Below are 19,226 nucleotides of genomic sequence, written 5' to 3'. Positions count from 1 at the left end.
AATTTCAAGGTCAAGTTGTTACACATTTGTGGAATCTAGTCCTGAGATGAAAAATCAGGATGGTGAAGGATTATTTGGGGTATAATTAAGATTAAGATTCCTTAAAGTTGCTGTGTGTGGGCGCTCATACCAGCGTTTGTGATGTGGAAAGCAAAAGCCAGAATTCAAGTCCATGTTGTGACTACATTTGAGACCATCCCAGTACCAACCAAAAGACAGTTGTCTTGTTTTAAGCTAAAGTGATTGGGATATTGGGATTGGAGATGTAATTCTGTGGTAGAGTGTTTGTCTAGCATGTTCCAGGCTCTGGGTTCAATGCTGAGTGTCAGGGAGATGACTTGAGAGCCCCGACAGGTTCTTAGGTGATAGGAGTGGTTTTAGCACATCTGGTTCTATGACACCGTTTCCCTAGTCCTTTTTTTTCTTCCTCTTCCAGGTTCTTAAGGATATTTGCCCATCCATTTTCTTACTGGCTCAGACTTTGTTTCACTCTCAGGACCAGAGGATAATTTTGTTTGGCAGTCTCCTATACAAATATACTTTTAAATTTTTTGATACTTATTGCCAGCAGGTATGTTGAAACATTTATTTGGGTAAGGAAGAAGCAAAGATATGGAAAGATATAATTTCAAATAAACTGGGTGTACTTTGAGGTATATTCTGGGTGATTAGATGGCATTGAGGAGGAAATGATTTTGACGAGCGCCTTAGAAAACTCAGCTGTAAACCAGCCATAGTGATGCACACCTGTAATCAGGTCTCAGGAAACAGAAGGAGGAGGATAAACAAAAATTTGAGGCCAGAGTGGGGTATACAGCAGGGCCTTGTTTCATAAGCAAAGAAAATAATCAGTTCTAGTCTCTGTCCTCAGGTAATAAGATTGGCTTGGAGGACCCAACTGTGAGAGCTGAAATTTGGTGTAAAATCATTAAGGTCCCACTCATATGTAATATCTCAAGCAACTTGACTTAGATTTATTTTGTTTTATTTTTTATTACGCACATATGTGTGTGGGTTTTTGACCTTAGTGCAGTCTTCAGGGAGGCCACATTTTCCTGAAATTATGCCCACCTGTCCTGTCCTCTTCACAAAATCTGTGAGACCTTCAGCTCCTTAAGTGTAGTCTTTTCAAGAAATTTCAACATATACTAAGTCTAATTACAACTTAGTAAAATTTAACTCATAGCTAAAACCTACACCAAGGAAGGTTTGATGGAGAGCCCACTGATACGTTACCGAAAGTAGGTCAAAACTGGTTGTTACTCCTGTGATCCTAGTACTTGAGGGACAGGAGATTTACATGTTTGAGGCCAGCATGGGATAGGGAGTAAGGTCCAGGGAGCCAGGATGACTATGTGGTAGTGTAGTTACACTGACGTGACTACAGGCCTGAAGCCAATGCTCATGGCACTTAGATAAAAAATAGTAAGATAGGTTAGAAAGGCCTCAAGTGGGGGCTAGAGAGATGCCTCAGTGGGTAAGAACCAGTTGCTCTTCCAGAGGCCTTGGGTTCAATTTCTATCACCCACATGGCAGCTCCAGTTCCAGGGGATCCAGTACCCTTATACAGGTATATATGCAGACAAAACACCAGATCACATAAAATAAAAATAATTATTTAAAAAATTTATTTTGAAAAGAAGGCCTCAGGCATGAACTCTTTAGAATGGCCATGTCCTATTTTATTTTACTCTGTCCTGTTGCCCTCCCTGTATAGGAAGTGGTTGGTGCTCTGGTCACCCACATTTGCAGTGGGAATGAGGCTGAAGTTGATACTGCGTTGGATGTCCTCCTTGAGCTGATTGTACTAAACCCCTCTGCTATGAGGCTCAATGCTGTTTTTGTTAAGGTATTGCCTGTACTGTCAAATACTGAGTTGTTTTTCTGTTTCCTGTATCTCAGAGTTACTGCTCCCTGACAGTTATTGAGAACTTGTTTTCGTATTCTTTAGATACTGAGATTGTAAATGTGAGAGGGATGTGTGAAAAGGTAGATAGCAGGTAAGTTATAAATATATGCATATAGATGTAATGATACATCTTATTTGTGTATTAATTTATTCAGAAACACTTCTCTCTACTTATGTATGCCAAGCCGTGTTTAAATGCTGTGGTAGAAAAGCTGGTCTTTGTCTTTGGTGTCAAGAATGTAAGGAAGGTTGCTGGAGACATGGCTCAGTTGTTAAGAGCATTGTCTGCTCTTCCAGACATCCTGAGTTCAGTTCCCAGCACCCACATGGTGTCTCACAACCATCCATAATGAGATCTGGTATCCTTTTCTGGCATGCAGGCCGAACACTGTATATATAATAAATTTTAAAAATATATCTTAAAACAAAAGTATAAGAAGTACAAACAAGTCATCTGTACATACCTGGTCTCCACTAAGAGAAACTTGCAGTGCATGTCTGATACTGACTTAATCCACTTGATATGATCATTTCCATGTGTATCCATTTTCCTGCAAACAACATAACTTTGTCCTTCCTTATGGCTGAAAAAAATTCCACTACATGTGCACCACATTTCTCACTATTGATGAACACCTATGTTATTTGTAAAACTTAGCTATTGTGTATGTGTTGTGCTATGCCCAGATCATGGAGTCCCCAAAACCAACGAGGAGACCGAGTCCTCTTTGTAAAAGCAAAGGGCCTTTATTTTTACACAAGTTTGACTCTCAGTGTGTCTATCGTATTTGGAGTGATCGGAGAGCCCCAAGCTCAGCCGGGGTTGGGTTTTTATAGTTGCAGAGGTAGGGGTGAGGGATTTCTAAGGTTCAGGACCCCCGATTTACTGACATTTGTCTAGGGGTGTTCTGGTGAAAAGCAATGGGTGTGTGTTGGCAGGTGATTCTATCTCCAACGATTGGAATGTTAGGAATTTCCTTTGGATGGTCTGTTCCTGGGTGGTACGAGCTTATGACATTTTCTGGAACCCAGTGCTGCCTCCTGTGGCAGCTATGCGGCCTGGGCCCCATTATGTGTGACCAGACTGCCCTGGATCCCACATGCTACAGTAAACATTGATGTGCAAATATCTTGCTCCTGTGTTGACTTGGAATCCTGGAAAAATACCAAGAGTGGAATAACTGTTTAAAATGGGGGCCAGAGAGTGGGACTGGAGAGATGGCTCAGCAGAGGCTGTGGGTTTGGTTCCCAGTACCTACATAATAGTTCACAACAATCCATAACTCTTATTCTAGGGAATCTGGTGCCTTTCTCTAGCCTCCTTGAGCACCAATAATACATGTGTGCAAGCAAAACACACATAAAATAAATAAATCACATTTTTAAAAGTTTAAAAACAAGAGAAATATTAGCTAATAAACTCATTTCGGGCATTTTTTTTCCCCTTTCATAGGGAACTTTAGATTATTTGGAGAATATGTCCCCTCAGCAAATACGAAAAATCTTCTGTATTCTCAGCACACTAGCATTTAGCCAACAGCCTGGAACCAGCAACCATATCCAGGTAAGAGGCCATGTTTTGAGAATGAATGCTTTAAACATGAAATCTTTATTTGGAATTTGCCAAGCTAAGTTACTTCAGCCTTATGGAGTAGGAAAAGGAGCACCTACATAGCGAGTTCTAGGACAGCCACAGTACAAACCCTGTATCAAAACTAAAAAATAAAAATAAAAAGATTATTAGCACCAAGCCAGCCTGAGCTATACAGCTAGTTCCTGGTCACTTCCTAGTGAGATCACACATATTAACAAACAAAACAAAACAAAAATGACAACAGCTGGGTGTGGTGGACTTACAGATCACGGTCCCAGCCAACAGCCCTCTGCACAATCAGGAAGGGAGCCTAGTCGCCAGAAGCAGAGCTGGAAGCCAGAACACGAGTAGAGGGAAGTGGCCGCATTTTTAAAAAGAGAGACCATGCCCCAATGGGCTGGTATCTCAGCGGCTATTGGCTGAAGGAGTGGAAGGAGCTCCCGCAACACCTCCCCCTTTTGTTTAAGTAAGAGAGTTCTAAACCTACTATGAAATTATATACAATAAGTACAAATATCCTATTCCAACTAGCCAGGAGCAGGGCGGTGGGAACGCTGCCCGCAGCTCATCACTACAGAATGGCGCCCACGTGGATAACTGGATCCACAGAAAGCCTGAGAAAGCTTGGGAAAGACTAGATTAAAGCATGTTTTCTTGGTTGCAGCAATTTCTCGGGTCTGTTCTGTTTGCTAGAGGCAAGCAAGTGCTCTCATTTAAGGGAGGCTTCCTGACTCAGCTTTAGCTGTAAAACCTTGTAGCTCTTTTAAGAGGTCCTGCTACGAAACACTTGATGAAAAGCTGAACACATGCTTTTCAGTTTTCAGCCATAGCAGGAAAAAAGCTGTGCTGTTTTAAAATGCCGGCTTTCTGGGCCGTCCTGCCAGGACAAACTCTGACTCTTTCAGGCAGGTAGTCCGAATGAATGTGATCTGTGAGCAGAATGCTGCAGCTTGCTTGCTGGCAGGGACCTTGAAACACTTTAGAGTTGTGGCAATGAACATGGCTCTGACCAGTACCTCAGCCACAAGGCTGGAATCGCAGAAAGCTAAGGAATGGGCTGGATCTAGCTGTCAAAGTCACGGTTTTAGTTCTGCTGATATTGTTTGGTAAATTAAAGACTCATGTGGTCACAAAAAGAGAGATATCCAGTCAAAGAAAGATTCAAAGTTGAAGAAAACGTCTAAATGGTTTACAATGTGTTAAAAATATATGCAGGCTAAAGGTTAAAGTTCTTAAAAGTAAAAAAGAAAAAAAGGAAGTGAGGTAGATGGCTCAGTCAGATGCCACGCCTCTCCTAAGTGAGACAGATGCCTCCAGCAGATGCCATGCCTCTCCTCTGAGAGAGTCGCCATGAAGCCAGCCACCAGGTCAGATGCGATGAAGCTCCGGCCCAAGATGAACCTATGCTAGAATCTTCCCGGTAAGGCACCACTTTGTGGTGCTACACAGATTATAAGAAATGGGTTAGTCAAGATGTGAGTAAGAGGCTGAAACTAATGGGCAGGCAGTGTTTAAACAAATATAGTTTGTGTGTTGTTATTTCGGGGCATAAGCTAGCAAGGCGGCCGAGAGCCGGGTGGCAGGAAGCGGCCTGCAGCTCCTCACTACATGGTGGTTCATGTCTTTATTTCTAGCACTTGGGAGACAAAAGAAATGGTGGATTTCCATGAGTGTGAGTCAGCCTCTTTCTTCACAGCCAATTCCAATCTGCCAGATCTACACTATGAGTGTCTCAAAAAATAAAAACAGCAAAGAAATCTTAGACTTTTGGAATAGAGATAGGTCTGAGCCTGTAATCAGCTAACCATGAGATGTCTTTCAGGTTTGTATGGAGTACTTGGAGTCTCCAAATGTCTAAGCTAAACTTCACCTAGGCTTGCTTTCATTGTAGTCACTAATTACTGAAGAAAGCTAAGCAAAGGGACTAGCGTAGTGCCACCTTGTGGCACGAGTTCCTACTGGTCTGAAGCCTTGGACAAGCAGCACCTTGTTTTCATTTAAAAGTTGTTTGGCGGGCTGGAAAGATGGCTCAGAGGTTAAGAGCATTGCCTGCTCTTCCAAAGGTCCTGAGTTCAATTCCCAGCAACCACATGGTGGCTCACAACCATCTGTAAAGGGGTCTGCTGCCCTCTTCTGGCCTGCAGGCATACACACAGACAGAATATTGTTTACATAATAAAATAAATAAATAAAAAAAAAAAAGTTGTTTGGCTAGGTGATACACACGTGCAGAAAACATAGTGTGCAGAGAGGTGTGCAGTGAACACTAACTCCTTGCTACTCTAGGCAGTTGGCCTGCCTTCTGTGGCCACCAGAATCACTAGTTTAGAACTTTCTGCACGGTCCCTCCATTCTGCTTTTCTTTTCTGGTTCTGTACCCTGTTTTCTCATTTAGCAAAGTATTGGGGAATTGTTTCATATTGATAATACAAAGTTACTTCATTACTTTGGTTTTGAACTACAGCAAAAATGTACATTTTTTCCCTTCTTTCTTTCTTTCTTTCTTTCTTTCTTTCTTTCTTTCTTTCTTTCTTTCTTTTCCTTCCTTCCTTCCTTCCTTCCTTCCTTCCTTCCTTCCTTTCTTTCTTTTTTTGAGACAGTGTTTCTCTGGGGTGGTCCTGGACTGCTGTACTAGAACTCACTTTGTAGACCAGACTGGCCATGAACTCTGGAGCTCCATCTGCCTCTCCCTCCTGAGTTCTGGGATTAAAGGCAGTGAGTGTGTCACCACTGCCCAGCCATTTTCATTATTTTTAATATGGGGCTGGAGAGAGGGTTCAGTAGTTAAGAGCACTGGCTGCTCTTTCAGAGGACCTGGGTTCAGTTTCCAGCACCCACATGGCAGCTAACAACCATCTGTAACTCCAAGATCTGACACCGTCATACAGATACACATTCAGGCAAAACACTGATGTACATAAAATAGAATTAAATATATCAGTTCCAATCCAGGAACATAGGACATCTTTTCATTCTTTAGTCCGTTCATTTCTTTCAGCAATATTTTTCTATATGTTGCCGAGACTGTCCTCAAACTCAAGTTCTATTTATAGAGTTATGCCCCATACCCAGCTAGCAGTGTTTTGTAGATTTCAACATGTAAATGTTCTTCTTCCCTCATTAAATTTATTTCTAAATGGTTTATTGTGGTCCGCCTCGAACTCACAGAGATCCACCTGCATCAGCTCCCAAGTGGTAGTACACGTCTTTAATCCCAGCACTTGGGAAGGAGATGCGGGTGGATCTCTGTGAGTTCCAGGCCAGCCTGGTCTACAGATGGAGTGCCAAAACAGGCTCCAAAGCTACAGAGAAATCCTGTCTTGAACAAACAAACAAAACAATAACAACAAAAAAGAAGATGGAAATTAAAATTCAGAGACAAATTATACAAAGCTCCTAGAACAAGGCACACGTTCAACAACAGCTGTCAGTACTGCCATGGTAGCTCTTCGAGGACATGAGAATTATTGTGATGGATACACAGCTAAAATAATGAGATACAATAAACTATTTTTAAATATTTTTGATTTTGGGGGGCACCTCATGTGCAGGGCAGAAGTGTGGAAGTCAGAGGAAATTTTTAGTAGTGGGGACTTTCATTTCGACCCATGGGCATGCTGATCAAACATAGTTTGTCACACTTGGCAGCAAGTTACCCACCAGGCAATCCTGGAGGACCACAATAAACCATTTAGAAATAAATGAGACTTAGAGAACGGAATTAGCTCCAGTAGTGATGTGTTCTGCTGTGTCACTCCAACTTTTCTTTCTCTGTCCTGATCCCATTGCAGGACGAAATGCACCTGGTGATACGAAAGCAGCTCTCTAGCACTGTGTTCAAATACAAACTCATCGGGATCATCGGTGCAGTCACCATGGCCGGCGTCATGGCAGAAGACAGGTAACTCCTGTAGAGTCTGGTTTCTGTGCCTCAACATCAGCTAGTGAAGGTGTTGCCTTACAAACACGTTAGAGTATGCAGCCATTATCTTAATAGAAGCATTAAAACTGCACAAAGTAAACATGTCTTGTTCTTTTCCATGTTTCCTTCTAACCTTTTTAAGGTTATTTTTGTTATTTTTAATTGTGTTTTTGTAGACTGGTATATGCATATTAGTGCAGGTACCTATGAAGGCCAGAGTTGTCAGAACCTCCTGGACCTGGAGTTACAGGCAGATAGTAGCTGCCTGATGTGGGTGCTGGGAATTGAACTCAGGTCTTCTGCGAGACAACACATGCACACTCTTTAACTGTTGGATTATTTCTGCAGTCCATTTCCTGCCCCCGCCCCCCACCCCTGACACAAGGTTTCTCTGTGTAACAGCTCTGGCTGTCCAGGAACTGGCTCTGTAGAACAGGCTGGCCTCAAACTCACAGAGATCTAACTGCCTCTGCCTCCCAAGTGCTGGGATTAAAGGCGTGCGCCACCACTGCCCAGCCCATTCTCTTATAATCTTGACTGTATATACCATGTTCAATTGAGAACATTAATTATAGAGTTACATCATATTTATTAACTATAGTATTGCCCAGAGGTATAGAGCTGGAAATCTTTCCATGGAGGCTAACTTTGGTCCTCCTGATATTCATTGTTTATAATCTGCTTCTGACCTAGGCCCTCTATTGCTGTATTACTCCTATCTGGAGCTTCATGTAATTCAAATACAATTACTTTATAGTTCCTCACTTGTTCTTAGATGCCTCAGTTATAGCATCTAAGGAAGTATCAGAGCTGGGGCTTCATGCTGCATCATTTTAAGTTGACAGTACAGTTCATTTCATGTTTCTTGGAAATGATTTGTCAGGAATTCCTAAGAGCTCAGGAAATAGCCTTAGAATCAACATACTAGCTAGAAGAAGGGAAGGAAAGCAATCTGTTTTATTTAGCTAGGCACATGGAAGGAGATTCACTTGGAGTTCAAAGCTAACTTGGGCAACATGGTCACATTACCATATCAAAAACAAAGATTCTCTTTTCATTACTAATTTAGTGTTCCCTTAACAATACATACAAATTGGTCTTACTTGTTTGCAGAATCCTCAGAATTCCAGGTGCTGAGGCAGAGTGATCAGTTGCACACTGGAGTTTGTCATAAACCTGGCAACCTAATGATGTGACCCTATCTCAAAAAAAGCGAGATAATCATGCTTCACTATAAACCTACATTTTATATGAACAAAATAAGTAGTTTTCCATGTCTTCATGAAATTTTATCTCTATTCTTGTCTGAAAGAAGACAAGACTCTTAAACTTACTGCCAATTATTGCAAAATTTTACAAAAATGAAACTAAAATTCCTTGTTTCTAGAAGTGTACCATCTAATCCAGCCCAGAGGGGAGCTGACCCAAGCAATGAATGGTGCACACAGGTAAGTTTCTATTACGTAGTCAGATGTGTTTGCCCGGCCTAAGTACTGTGGTTTTTCTTTTCTTTTACAATGCTAGGATGGAACACTGGGCCTTATACACTAGGCAAACACTACCACTGAGCTACGTGTGTGGCTGGAGTATTTTGTACATCTTCTTTCAAAAATCTCTTCAAGTAACTGTTTTTAAAAATAAGGTCTTGTTATATAGCCCTAGACCTGGAATTCACTGTGTAGACCAGGCTGGCCTTGAACTTACTGGGATTCTCCTGTCTCTGCCTCCTAATTGCTAGGATTACAGGCACGAGGTACAAGTTGTCTTGATAACTCTTCAGAAGTTCACTCTGGGACACATACTAGTGTTCATCTTCCTTGTCTCTCTTCTCAGTGCCCATACTGAAGTCTGTCACTCCAGCTTTGGTTTTAGTTTTTGCTATGAGGTATGCTTGGAAAGAGACAGACTAGGGAAGAGGCTCAGCAACGCCTCACTGGGTTTGGCAGTGAGATTGGAGAGAGAACTTAATACTGAGTGCAGAGACGAATTTAGGAAGGGTTGGCAGCCCGAGGCTCACAGCTTTTTCTCTCCATCTGCTCCAGGTGACTTCTTTGCTACAACTGGTTCATTCTTGTACTGAGCATTCTCCTTGGGCCTCTTCTCTTTATTATGATGAATTTGCCAATCTGATCCAAGAAAGAAAGTTGGCTCCAAAAACCTTGGTAAGAATGATGTCTTGTTTTGGGGGTGACAGGTAGGAACTAGTTCTTTAGACAAGGTCTCCCTGTGTGTGTGGCTGACTAGATTTTTATTTTTTTTATTTTTTTATTTTTTTTTTTTTTTGTTTTTTCGAGACAGGGTTTCTCTGCAGCTTTAGAACCTGTTCTGGAACTAGCTCTTGTAGACCAGGCTGGTCTCGAACTCACAGAGATCCACCTGCCTCTGCCTCCCGAGTGCTGGGATTAAAGGCGTGCGCTACCACCGCTCAGCTGACTAGATTTTTAATAAAAAACCAGCTGCCCTTGAACTGGCCGTAGTCCTCCTGCTTCTTTATTCCCAGTTTTGGGGTGACTGGTGTGGGCTGCCAATAGCCCATTCCAAGTGTCTTTTCTTTTTTTATTTTATTTTATGTGCATTAGTGTTTTGCCATGGGTTTCAGGTCCTCTGAAACCGGAGTTACAGACAGCTGCCATGTGGGTCCTGGGAATTGAATCTGGTTCCGCTGGAAGAGCAATCGGTGGTCTTAACCACTAAACCATCTCTCCACCCCCACCCCAAGTACCTTTTCTTAAAGCAACAAAGTATGACACATTAAGTCTTTTTCTCTGTTGCAGTATAAAAATAGACTAGGGGGAAAAAAGCTGGAAGGTGGTGGTGGCGCACGCCTTTAATCCCAGCACTCAGCAGGCAGAGGAGGTGGATCTCTGTGAGTTTGAGGCCAGCCTGGTCTATGAAATGAGTTCCAGAACAACCAGAGCGGTTACACAGAGAAGCCCTGTCTCAAAAAACCAAAATTAAAAAAATAAAAATAAAAAAGACTGGAAAGCTGTTCCACTCCACCCCATCTCAGGACTTTCCTGAGGCCTCCTCCACATAATAATGATAATAATTGTAAAATGACAACAGGGTTGTTGTGATAGGCACTAAATAAAGCGCTCTTTGTGCATTATCTCCTTTCTTCACAGTATTGGATAGCCTCATTTTTAGAAATGAGGAGCCTGAGGTTTTGAAAGGTTAGTGACAGTTTATCTGTGGTTATAAAAGCACTATACCCCTCACTGCAACATTCTTGTTTGCTCCTGGAAGGAATGGGTTGGGCAGACCATCTTTAATGATTTCCAAGATGCCTTTGTGGTGGACTTCTGTGCTGTTCCAGAAGGGTAAGTGCTGTTTCCCTTCTGGGTTGATTCTACTGGGGAGGAAGTTGTATCAGTTCAGTAGCTAGTACAAACTTCACACCACTTTTGCCCTCAAGTCAAGTCTGCCCCTATGGCTTAACACCCTCCCTAGCCTTACCATCCTGTACCCCAGCTGTAAAATTGCTAAAAAGCTCCCCACTGTTCTACTTTACAGCTTCTTCACATAGTTGTTGCTTGAAATTGGTTTGTTCTAGTGATTTTCCCCATAGCCTTGTTTTCCTCCCAGCTGGGACATCAGATTTTGATTCTCTTTTTGATTCACAGTGACTTTCCATTTCCTGTGAAAGCTCTCTATGGACTGGAAGAATACAGCTCTCAAGATGGCATTGTCATCAACCTCCTACCACTGTTCTTTCGGGAGTTTGCAGATATCAGTCAAGTGACTTCACGAGAACCAAGCCAAAAGTTAGTTGTTTTTCCATTCTGTTGGTATTTTGAATGTACATAGGGAATTCTACTGTTTTAAAAAATTCTCTTAGTATTAATGAATGGATGAATTTATTTATTTAATGTGTGTGTGTGTGTGTGTGTGTGTGTGTGTGTGCCTGCATGCATGTGTCTATCTGCACCAAGTGCATGTAGGAGCCCATGGAGTTTAGAAGAATATGTTGGCTCCCTTGGAACTAGAGTGGTTGTGAGCCACCATGTAGGTTTTAGGAACTGAGTCTGGGTTCTCTGCGAGAGCAGTAAGCACTCTTAACCCCCGAGCCATCTCACCAGCCCTGTTTCATAGTTCTTTTTAATCTATGGAGTCCTCACATCAAAGTTTCTTCCAAGAAATGTTGTATCTGGAGATATTAGAGGGATGTGGTCAGATTCCTTTTTTTTTCTTGGTCCATGGGATTGAGATTTGTAGTGCCCATGAGAGTCAGCACATATCACATTAGGCTGTTTGCTGTTCATGCTTCTTTCTTCCCATGAACATCCTTTGGTTCTTCTGCCTCTCTCTTTCCTATTTCTGCCTCATGCCCACTGCACATACCCTTTACCTTCTTGCACTTTAGGTCTTTGTTTACTGAGCATTCGTTGAGTGCTTGCTATTTCTCTTTAATTATAAAAGTGGCTCCTATAGATTTGATTATTATGACTGTGGTTCCTGAGGTGGATTTTTTCTTTCCAGATCGATGTCTCCTTTGTGCCTGGCATCCCATTTCCGGCTGCTGAGACTTTGTGTGGCAAGACAACATAACGGAAACTTGGATGAGATTGATGGTCTCTTAGGTATGGGGTGCAGTTCTTGGATCCTTTCTTTGTGGTCTTTTGGTAGAATTAGGCAAGGGCCAGGCCTGTACCTTGTGTATGTGAGATGGAATTTTCTAATTTCATAGATAAGTAACAAAGAAATTATAGTCAAATGAGCTTATGTGGAACCAGTCATTCTCTTTGTAGTTGTTGCTGAATGCTGTATGGTCAACTTTTCTTTTCTTTTTTTTTTACCTCCCGCTTGTATATATTTACTTTTCGTTAGTTTAAATCTGGAAGAGGTACAGCATCATCACACACATTTTATGCAATGACCTTTACAGTAAGACTGCTTAGGAATTTGTCATGAACCATGCCACTGTTTCTCTGGACCCACGTTTCCTTTCCCTAGATTCCTCTGGTTTTGTGTGGTTCACCTCCAGGAGTCACTGTTGGGTTTTGCTTTGTATACATAAGCACATAATAGGATTCATTTCATTTTGGGAAAAAAAATCTTAAGCGTTAAGAAGAGTTGTATGCTCTCTGTGGCTCCAGAGACCTCAGTTATAGCCAGCAAAAATGGCCTTACCCCATAGCCTTCCAGGCATATTTGCCTTTTAGAAGTCCAGTTTCCAGCAGGCCTCCATAGGTACCAAGATAGAGTAAAGAGCATGGCTATATTCTTTTAACACTAATATGGAAGGATTTTTGAGACAAGACAAAGCTTAACCCTCAAATAGGAGCTCAAGGGGGAAGTAGGTATCTGTGGGGGCAGGACCCATGTTCTTTTCCTTGAACTAAAGGAAGGTGGGACATTTGCTCTTTCTTAGATTGCCCTCTGTTCCTCCCTGACCTGGAACCTGGAGAGAAACTGGAGTCCATGTCTGCCAAAGAGCGGTCACTTATGTGTTCACTCACGTTCCTTACTTTCAACTGGTTCAGAGAGGTGAGCAGAATTCCTGGGGTGTTTCACTTCCTATCTGTAGTTTCTTTTCTTGGCTCACACAAGCTTCCTGAAAGTCTCCCTGAACCCCCAGTGCCCGTGCTTCTCTGGCAGATATCCCACCACTGCTGAGCATCTGTCCTCCTGATGTCCCCAATCAGAGTACTTAGAGCCCTCACTGTGTAGCCAGCTTTTCAGGCCGTCTGCAGTCCCACTTCTCCACAGAGTGGCTCTTCACTTCTGTGCTGGGATGTCCTGTTCCTTTTGCCACAAGCCTCTGCTCACTCTTTGAACTCAAGGAGAAATAGGTGTGACTTCCTTCTTCGGAGGGTGTTGAGGACACTGGGGATGGCGGTGTTTCGCTGCTGCCTCTGCCTTTCAGTTGTATTATACTTCAAATTTATGCAGTAGTTCCCACTTTATAGGCAAAGAAATAAAAGTTTAGAAAGGGACATGGAAGTATATAGAATAAGACTTGATTTGCTGAAATATTCTGCTAATTGCGTAACAAAGTAGTAAGTACAAGTAGGGTTAAAAATCAGGTTTCTTGCGTTTTGGCCCAGGTAGAACACAGCTGTATTACAGTCTATGTTAGCTTTCTGTTGATGAGTCATAATTTCCAAATGGTATTATAGAAAGAAGGGTTTTTATTGTCATTTTATCTTTTTTTTTTTTTTATGGTTTTGGTTTTTGGTTTTTCAAGACAGGGTTTCTCTGTAGCTTTGGAGCCTTTCCTGAAACTAGCTCTTGTAGGCCAGGCTGGCCTCGAACTCACAGAGATCCGCCTGCCTCCCGAGTGCTGGGATTAAAGGTGTACGCCACTTCCCAGTTTGTCATTTTATTCTTTAAAACTTTGTGGGACTAGAGTGATAGCTCAGAAGTTGAGATCACTTTGCTGCTCTTCTGGAGGACCAGAGTCTGGTTCCTAGTGCCCACATCGGGAGGCTCAACTGAGGGCAACTCCAGCTCCAGGCTTTCCTGTCTTCAAGGTCACCCATATGCAGGTGCACATCAAATACACACACACACACACACACACAACTAAAAAATTTAAAATCCTTTTTAAAATATTTTTTCTTTACTAATTCAGATTTTCATCTTAAACGTCTTTTTGAATTTAGAACAAGTTTTAAATAGTTTCTAAACAAGCACTTCAGGAAGCAATACTCTTCTTTTTCTGTTAGCAAAGGCATACCTTAGACTTCTTGCGTACTTTATTGTTTTTTGCAGTTTCATTGCATATGCTCATTACAGTTTTTAATTCATCTGTAACTTTTATGGAAACTGCTAGAATATAGACAGCTGCAAATTGTCTTCTATAAACTAATGAATGCATGAAGCCCTCACTTCTGTCCCCAGCATCACATACTCTGTGTTATGTGGTGACACGTCCCTGTCTCTAGTTCCAGCACTTGGGAGGTCGTGAAGGAGGATCAGGAGTTGAAAGTTATCCCCAGCCACATACTGAGTTTAAGACAATTATGGTCTGTGAGGTCTTTTTCATTTTCTCCTAGATTAGCACTCTTTCATATACAGATATATCTGCTTCATTGTACGTTTTTTTTTGATTGAGACAGTCTCACTGGCTGGTCGGCATCTCTCTATGTAGACCAGACTTTACTCAAATTCATGGTGATGCTCCTGGCTCAGTGTCCGAACTACTTGTATTATGGACATAAGCCACCATACCAGACTCATATGCTTTATATTTAAAAGAAAAATAAGTGTAGTAAAAGAACCTTTTATTCCCAGCAAAGTAAAGCAAATGAGGTTAATGTCCACATGTGAATAGAATTTGTGCTTTGCAGGTTGTGAATGCCTTCTGCCAACAAACATCTCCTGAGATGAGGGGCAAAGTTCTTAGTCGGCTAAAGGACCTTGTGGAACTTCAGGAAATCCTAGAGAAGTACTTGGCAGGTAAGAAAGGCTGGCCCCAAGCCTCAGGTATCAGTGCTGAGGAGATGAGCAGCTTACCTTTATATTTTCTAAAGATTTATTCATTTATTTGGTTTTTGAGACAGAGTGTGTCTATGTAGCCCTGGCTGTCTAGAACTTGAATTGTAGACCTGGCAGACCTCTAACTTACAGAAACCTACCTGTTTCTGCTTCCATAACCAGCTAACCTTTGCTTTCTTAAATATAGTTACAAGCCAGCAATAAAGATGAAGGTCTTTTCATTCCTTCTGACCATTAAGTTAACTGGTTGATTTAAAATGCTAGCTTATGGCACTGGAGAGATGGCTCAACATTTAAGAGCACTGGCTGCTCTTCTAGAAAACTTTGGCTCAAAGTACCCACATGGCAGTTCACAACTGTCTATAACTCCATTTCCACAGGATTCGGCATCATCTTCTGGCCTTTGTGGCTACCAGACATGCATGTGGAGCACAGATATACACATAGACAAAATACTCAAACACATTAATTTTTTTTGTGCTAGCTTAGGACTAAGTATGGTGTCACACAGTTTTAATTTCAGCACTCTAGAAGCAGAGGCAGGCAGATCTCTATGAATTCAATACCATCCTAGGCTGCATAGTGAGACTATCTTTTTTTTTTTAAAGATTTGTTTATTTATTATGTATACAACATTCCTTCCATGTATGCTTGCATGCCAGAAGAGGGCACCAGATCTCATAGGTGGCTATGAGCCACCATGTGGTTGCTGGGAATTGAACTCAGGACCTCTGGAAGAGCAGTCAGTGCTCTTAACCTCTGAGCCATCTCTCCAGCCCAAGTGAGACTATCTTAAAGAGAGATAGACAGGCCCAAAAACAAAATAAAAAAAAAATGCCAGCTTAATTATTTGGGGAAAATAAGCCTTCCTCAGGCCCTCATCTTAAATAATGGTATGTAAAACAAAACATGATGTGACCAAATATTAGTATCTTTGGATTGTTTTGGTTTGGTTTGGTTTTTTTGTTTTGTTTTGACACAGGGTTTCTCTGTAGCTTTGGAGCCTGTCCTGGAACTAGCTCTTGTAGACCAGGTTGGCCCCAAACTCACAGAGATCCGCCTGACTCTGCCTCCCAAGTGCTGGGATTAAAGGTGTCTTTGGATTTTTAAGTGATATATTTTTAGTTTCTTTTTGCTCGTTTGGTAATTTCATGTCCTTATTGAAAATGGTTTTATATTAATGAATCATAGTCAGTTATTGTATTATAATATTCCTCTAAGCTCCATTTTGCTGTGCCTAAACTATATCAGATGACTGGAGTTATAGGCATTCGCTGCTGCCGGTGGTGATTTTGGAAGCCTATTTCTAGGTATTTGGGTAATGGGATCACTGTGTTTGGTGTTTATTACTCCTTCTCTGTTTCAGTCACCCCAGACTATGTTCCACCTTTCGCAAATGTCGACTTGGCTACTTTAGATATGATACCTTGGAGCGGTTCTGCTGTTTCAACCAAAAACAGAAACAAAGGAAAGATGGGTGAGTACATTGCTATCTTGTCCCTGTCTGAGCCACACTGAATTATACGTGTTGTAGCATTAGTATTAAAAACATAAGAATGCCAATGGCACAGTTGGTTAGTGAGCAGTGCTTAGACAGTAATTTAAAAAATCATGCCACCAAGCCTTTCTTTTTTTTTAAAAAATATTTATTTATTATGTATACAATATTCTGTCTGTGTGTATGTCTGCAGGTCAGAAGAGGGCACCAGACCTCATCTCAGATGGTTGTGAGCCACCATGTGGTTGCTGGGAATTGAACTCAGGACCTTTGGAAGAGCAGTCAATGCTCTTAACCGCTGAGCCATATCTCCAGCCCCCACCAAGCCTTTCTTTAGGACGTGTGTGATGTTGTGTAGCTTGAATATAAAATTCCCTCCTCCCTTCCTGAGGAGTTCTGCTGTCAAATGTGCTAGCTGATTATGTGTCATGTTTCTCTTTCTGCAATGTAGGGGCAAGGAAACAAAAAGCTGATAGCAGCAAAGCATCCTCCACTGAAGCACTTCTAACAGAAGACACTTCAGAATGTGACACCATGCCAACCGGTAGAAGCCAAGTAGACAAGGTGTGGGAATATGTGACAGAGGTCTGTGCCTGCTCAGTGAGAGTAAGGCTGGCCTTACTCTGTGTTTGTTTCAGAGGGAAGAAATGGAGAGAGAGGTCAATCCTGGGCCTTGGATTGACCCTTGACTAGCAGAGTTCATACTATTCTCTAAATTCCTGGTTGTTGTTTTTGACTGCAAACCATGTACAGTCCCTTGGGAAGAGACAATCTCAGTTGACAGATTGCTCAGACCAAATTGGCCTGCGGCCATGTCTTTTGGAGATTGTCTTGATGATAATTGTTGTGAGAGTCCATTATGGGTGGCATACTTAGGCAGGTAGGCCTGGGTTGTTTAAGAAAGCTGAGCATGAACAGGAAGCAAGCTAGAGAACAAGCCAGCAAGCAACGCTCCTCCATGGTTTCTATGTCAGTTCCTGCCCTGATTTTTCTCAGTGATGGAGTATGACCTGGAAGGGTAAGTCAGATAAGACCTTTCCCCTCCCAGTTCCTTTTGATCAGAGTGTTTTATCATAGCCACAGAAGTCAAAGTAGAATAGTCCTTATTGCTGCTGCACAGATGGCTGCTTTTTATAATTATCGTCTGTATATTTTACATCTGTGTTTTGCTCCCCTATGATACTTTGAGTTCTGTTTTATAGTAGTTATCACATTGTATCTTAGAATATACCACCCTGTGCCTTGGGGTTTTCAGACAGAGTCTCACTAGGTACCCAAGGCTAATTTCAAACTTATGATCCTTCTGCCTTAGTGTCCTGCATGTTGGGATTACAACATGACATTTTTATATATACTTCTTTTGGCCTTTCTCCTTTTTAACCATTTCTCTTTTTGACCCCAGAGCATAAACTTAGTGACCTGAATTGTTGGACACTATTCTGTTGACTGAGCTTTTCTGTCCCACCCAGTCCTGCAGCCACTAAGTCCCAAAGAATCACACACAGGTCTACATTAGTTATAAACCATTTGGCCCATTAGCTCAGACTTCTTATTTACTAATTCTTATAACTTACATTAGCCCATAATTCTTGTCTGTTTTAGCTACATGACTCAGAACCTTATTCGGCGAGGGGGTCCCATCTTGGCTTCTTCTGTGGCTGGGTCACAACTGCAGAATCAGCTTTCCTCTTCCCAGAATTCTGTTCTCATCGCCCCACCTCTACTTTCTGTCTGGTTGTCCTGCCTATACTTCCTGCCTGTCTACTGGCCAATCAGTGTTTTATTAAAACACAATTGACAGGGTACAAACCATTGTCCCACAGCACTGGATGTGGTGGTGTGTAACATGAGGGCCTGCTTGTTGGGGTTTCTGTCCCACCTGGTACCCCACAGCCGGAAAGCCCCAAAGACACACAGAGATCTCCATAAGTTATAAAACTGATTGGCCCATTATCTCAGGCTTCTTGCTAACTCTTATAAGTTATATTAACCCATTATTCTTATATATGTTATATTCATATATATGATATATATATATGAGCCACATGGCTCAGTACCTTTCTCAGAGGGGCAGCATACATCTTGCCTCTTTTGTGGTCTGGGCAGAACTGCGGGAAGAGCTTCCTTCTTCCCAGAATACTCCTATTCTCATCGCCCCGCCTCTACTTCCTGTCTGGTTGACCCGCCTATACTTCCTGCCTGGCCAATCAGCATTGACAGAATACAGACAATTCTCCCGCACTAGTGGTACATGCCTATAATCTCAGCATTTGGGACTCTATGGCAGGAAGGTGGTCATACATTTGAGGCCATCTGAGCTACATGCAAGACTTTGTCTCAAAAAACCCAAAACAGAATATAGTTAGCAAGATGGCTCAAATGGAGTGGGCAGTGGTGGCGTACACCTTTAATCCCAGCACTTGGGAGGCAGGTGGATCTCTGAGTTTGAGGCTAACCTGGTCTACAAAACTAGTTCCATGACAGCTAAAGCTGTTACACAGAGAACCCTGTCTTGAAAAACCAGGGGGGAGGGCAGTGGTGGTGCACTTCTTTAATCCCAGCACTCAGGAGGCAGAGGCAAGCGGATCTTTGTGAGTTCAAGGCCAGCCTGATCTACAAGAGCTAGTTCCAGGACAGGCACCAAAGCTACAGGGAAACCTTGTCTCGAAAAAACCAAAAAAAAAAAAAAGAAAAGGAAAGAAAAGAAAAACCAGGGGGGGGAAAGGCTCAGATGATAAAGACGTCTGCTGTCACACCTGATGACCTAAATTCAACCCCCAGAGTTCACATGGTGGAAGGATGATGTAATAAAAAATTAAAGCCACAAAAGGCATAATAAATGACTAAATAACTGAATGTGAAT

The 19,226-nt window shown here is 42.1% G+C and overlaps 1 protein-coding gene across 1 annotated transcript in view; it reads left to right on the top strand.

Moving 5' to 3' along the window:
• Positions 1-19,226, top strand: part of Fancd2 (FA complementation group D2) — an 83,737-nt gene that overhangs the window by 30,165 nt on the left and 34,346 nt on the right. The window contains 13 exon segments of the mRNA XM_042054581.1: positions 437-571; positions 1,718-1,849; positions 3,363-3,473; positions 7,295-7,404; positions 8,813-8,873; positions 9,468-9,587; positions 10,672-10,745; positions 11,049-11,189; positions 11,905-12,005; positions 12,797-12,912; positions 14,718-14,826; positions 16,232-16,342; positions 16,815-16,927. Coding sequence (XP_041910515.1) covers positions 437-571; positions 1,718-1,849; positions 3,363-3,473; positions 7,295-7,404; positions 8,813-8,873; positions 9,468-9,587; positions 10,672-10,745; positions 11,049-11,189; positions 11,905-12,005; positions 12,797-12,912; positions 14,718-14,826; positions 16,232-16,342; positions 16,815-16,927 — 1,434 coding nt within the window.

The sequence above is a fragment of the Arvicola amphibius genome, chromosome 2, assembly GCF_903992535.2.
Source record: "Arvicola amphibius chromosome 2, mArvAmp1.2, whole genome shotgun sequence".
Lineage (NCBI taxonomy): Eukaryota > Metazoa > Chordata > Mammalia > Rodentia > Cricetidae > Arvicola > Arvicola amphibius.
Note: the sequence above shows the minus strand (reverse complement) of the source record. Positions and strands in the feature narration are given on the sequence as shown.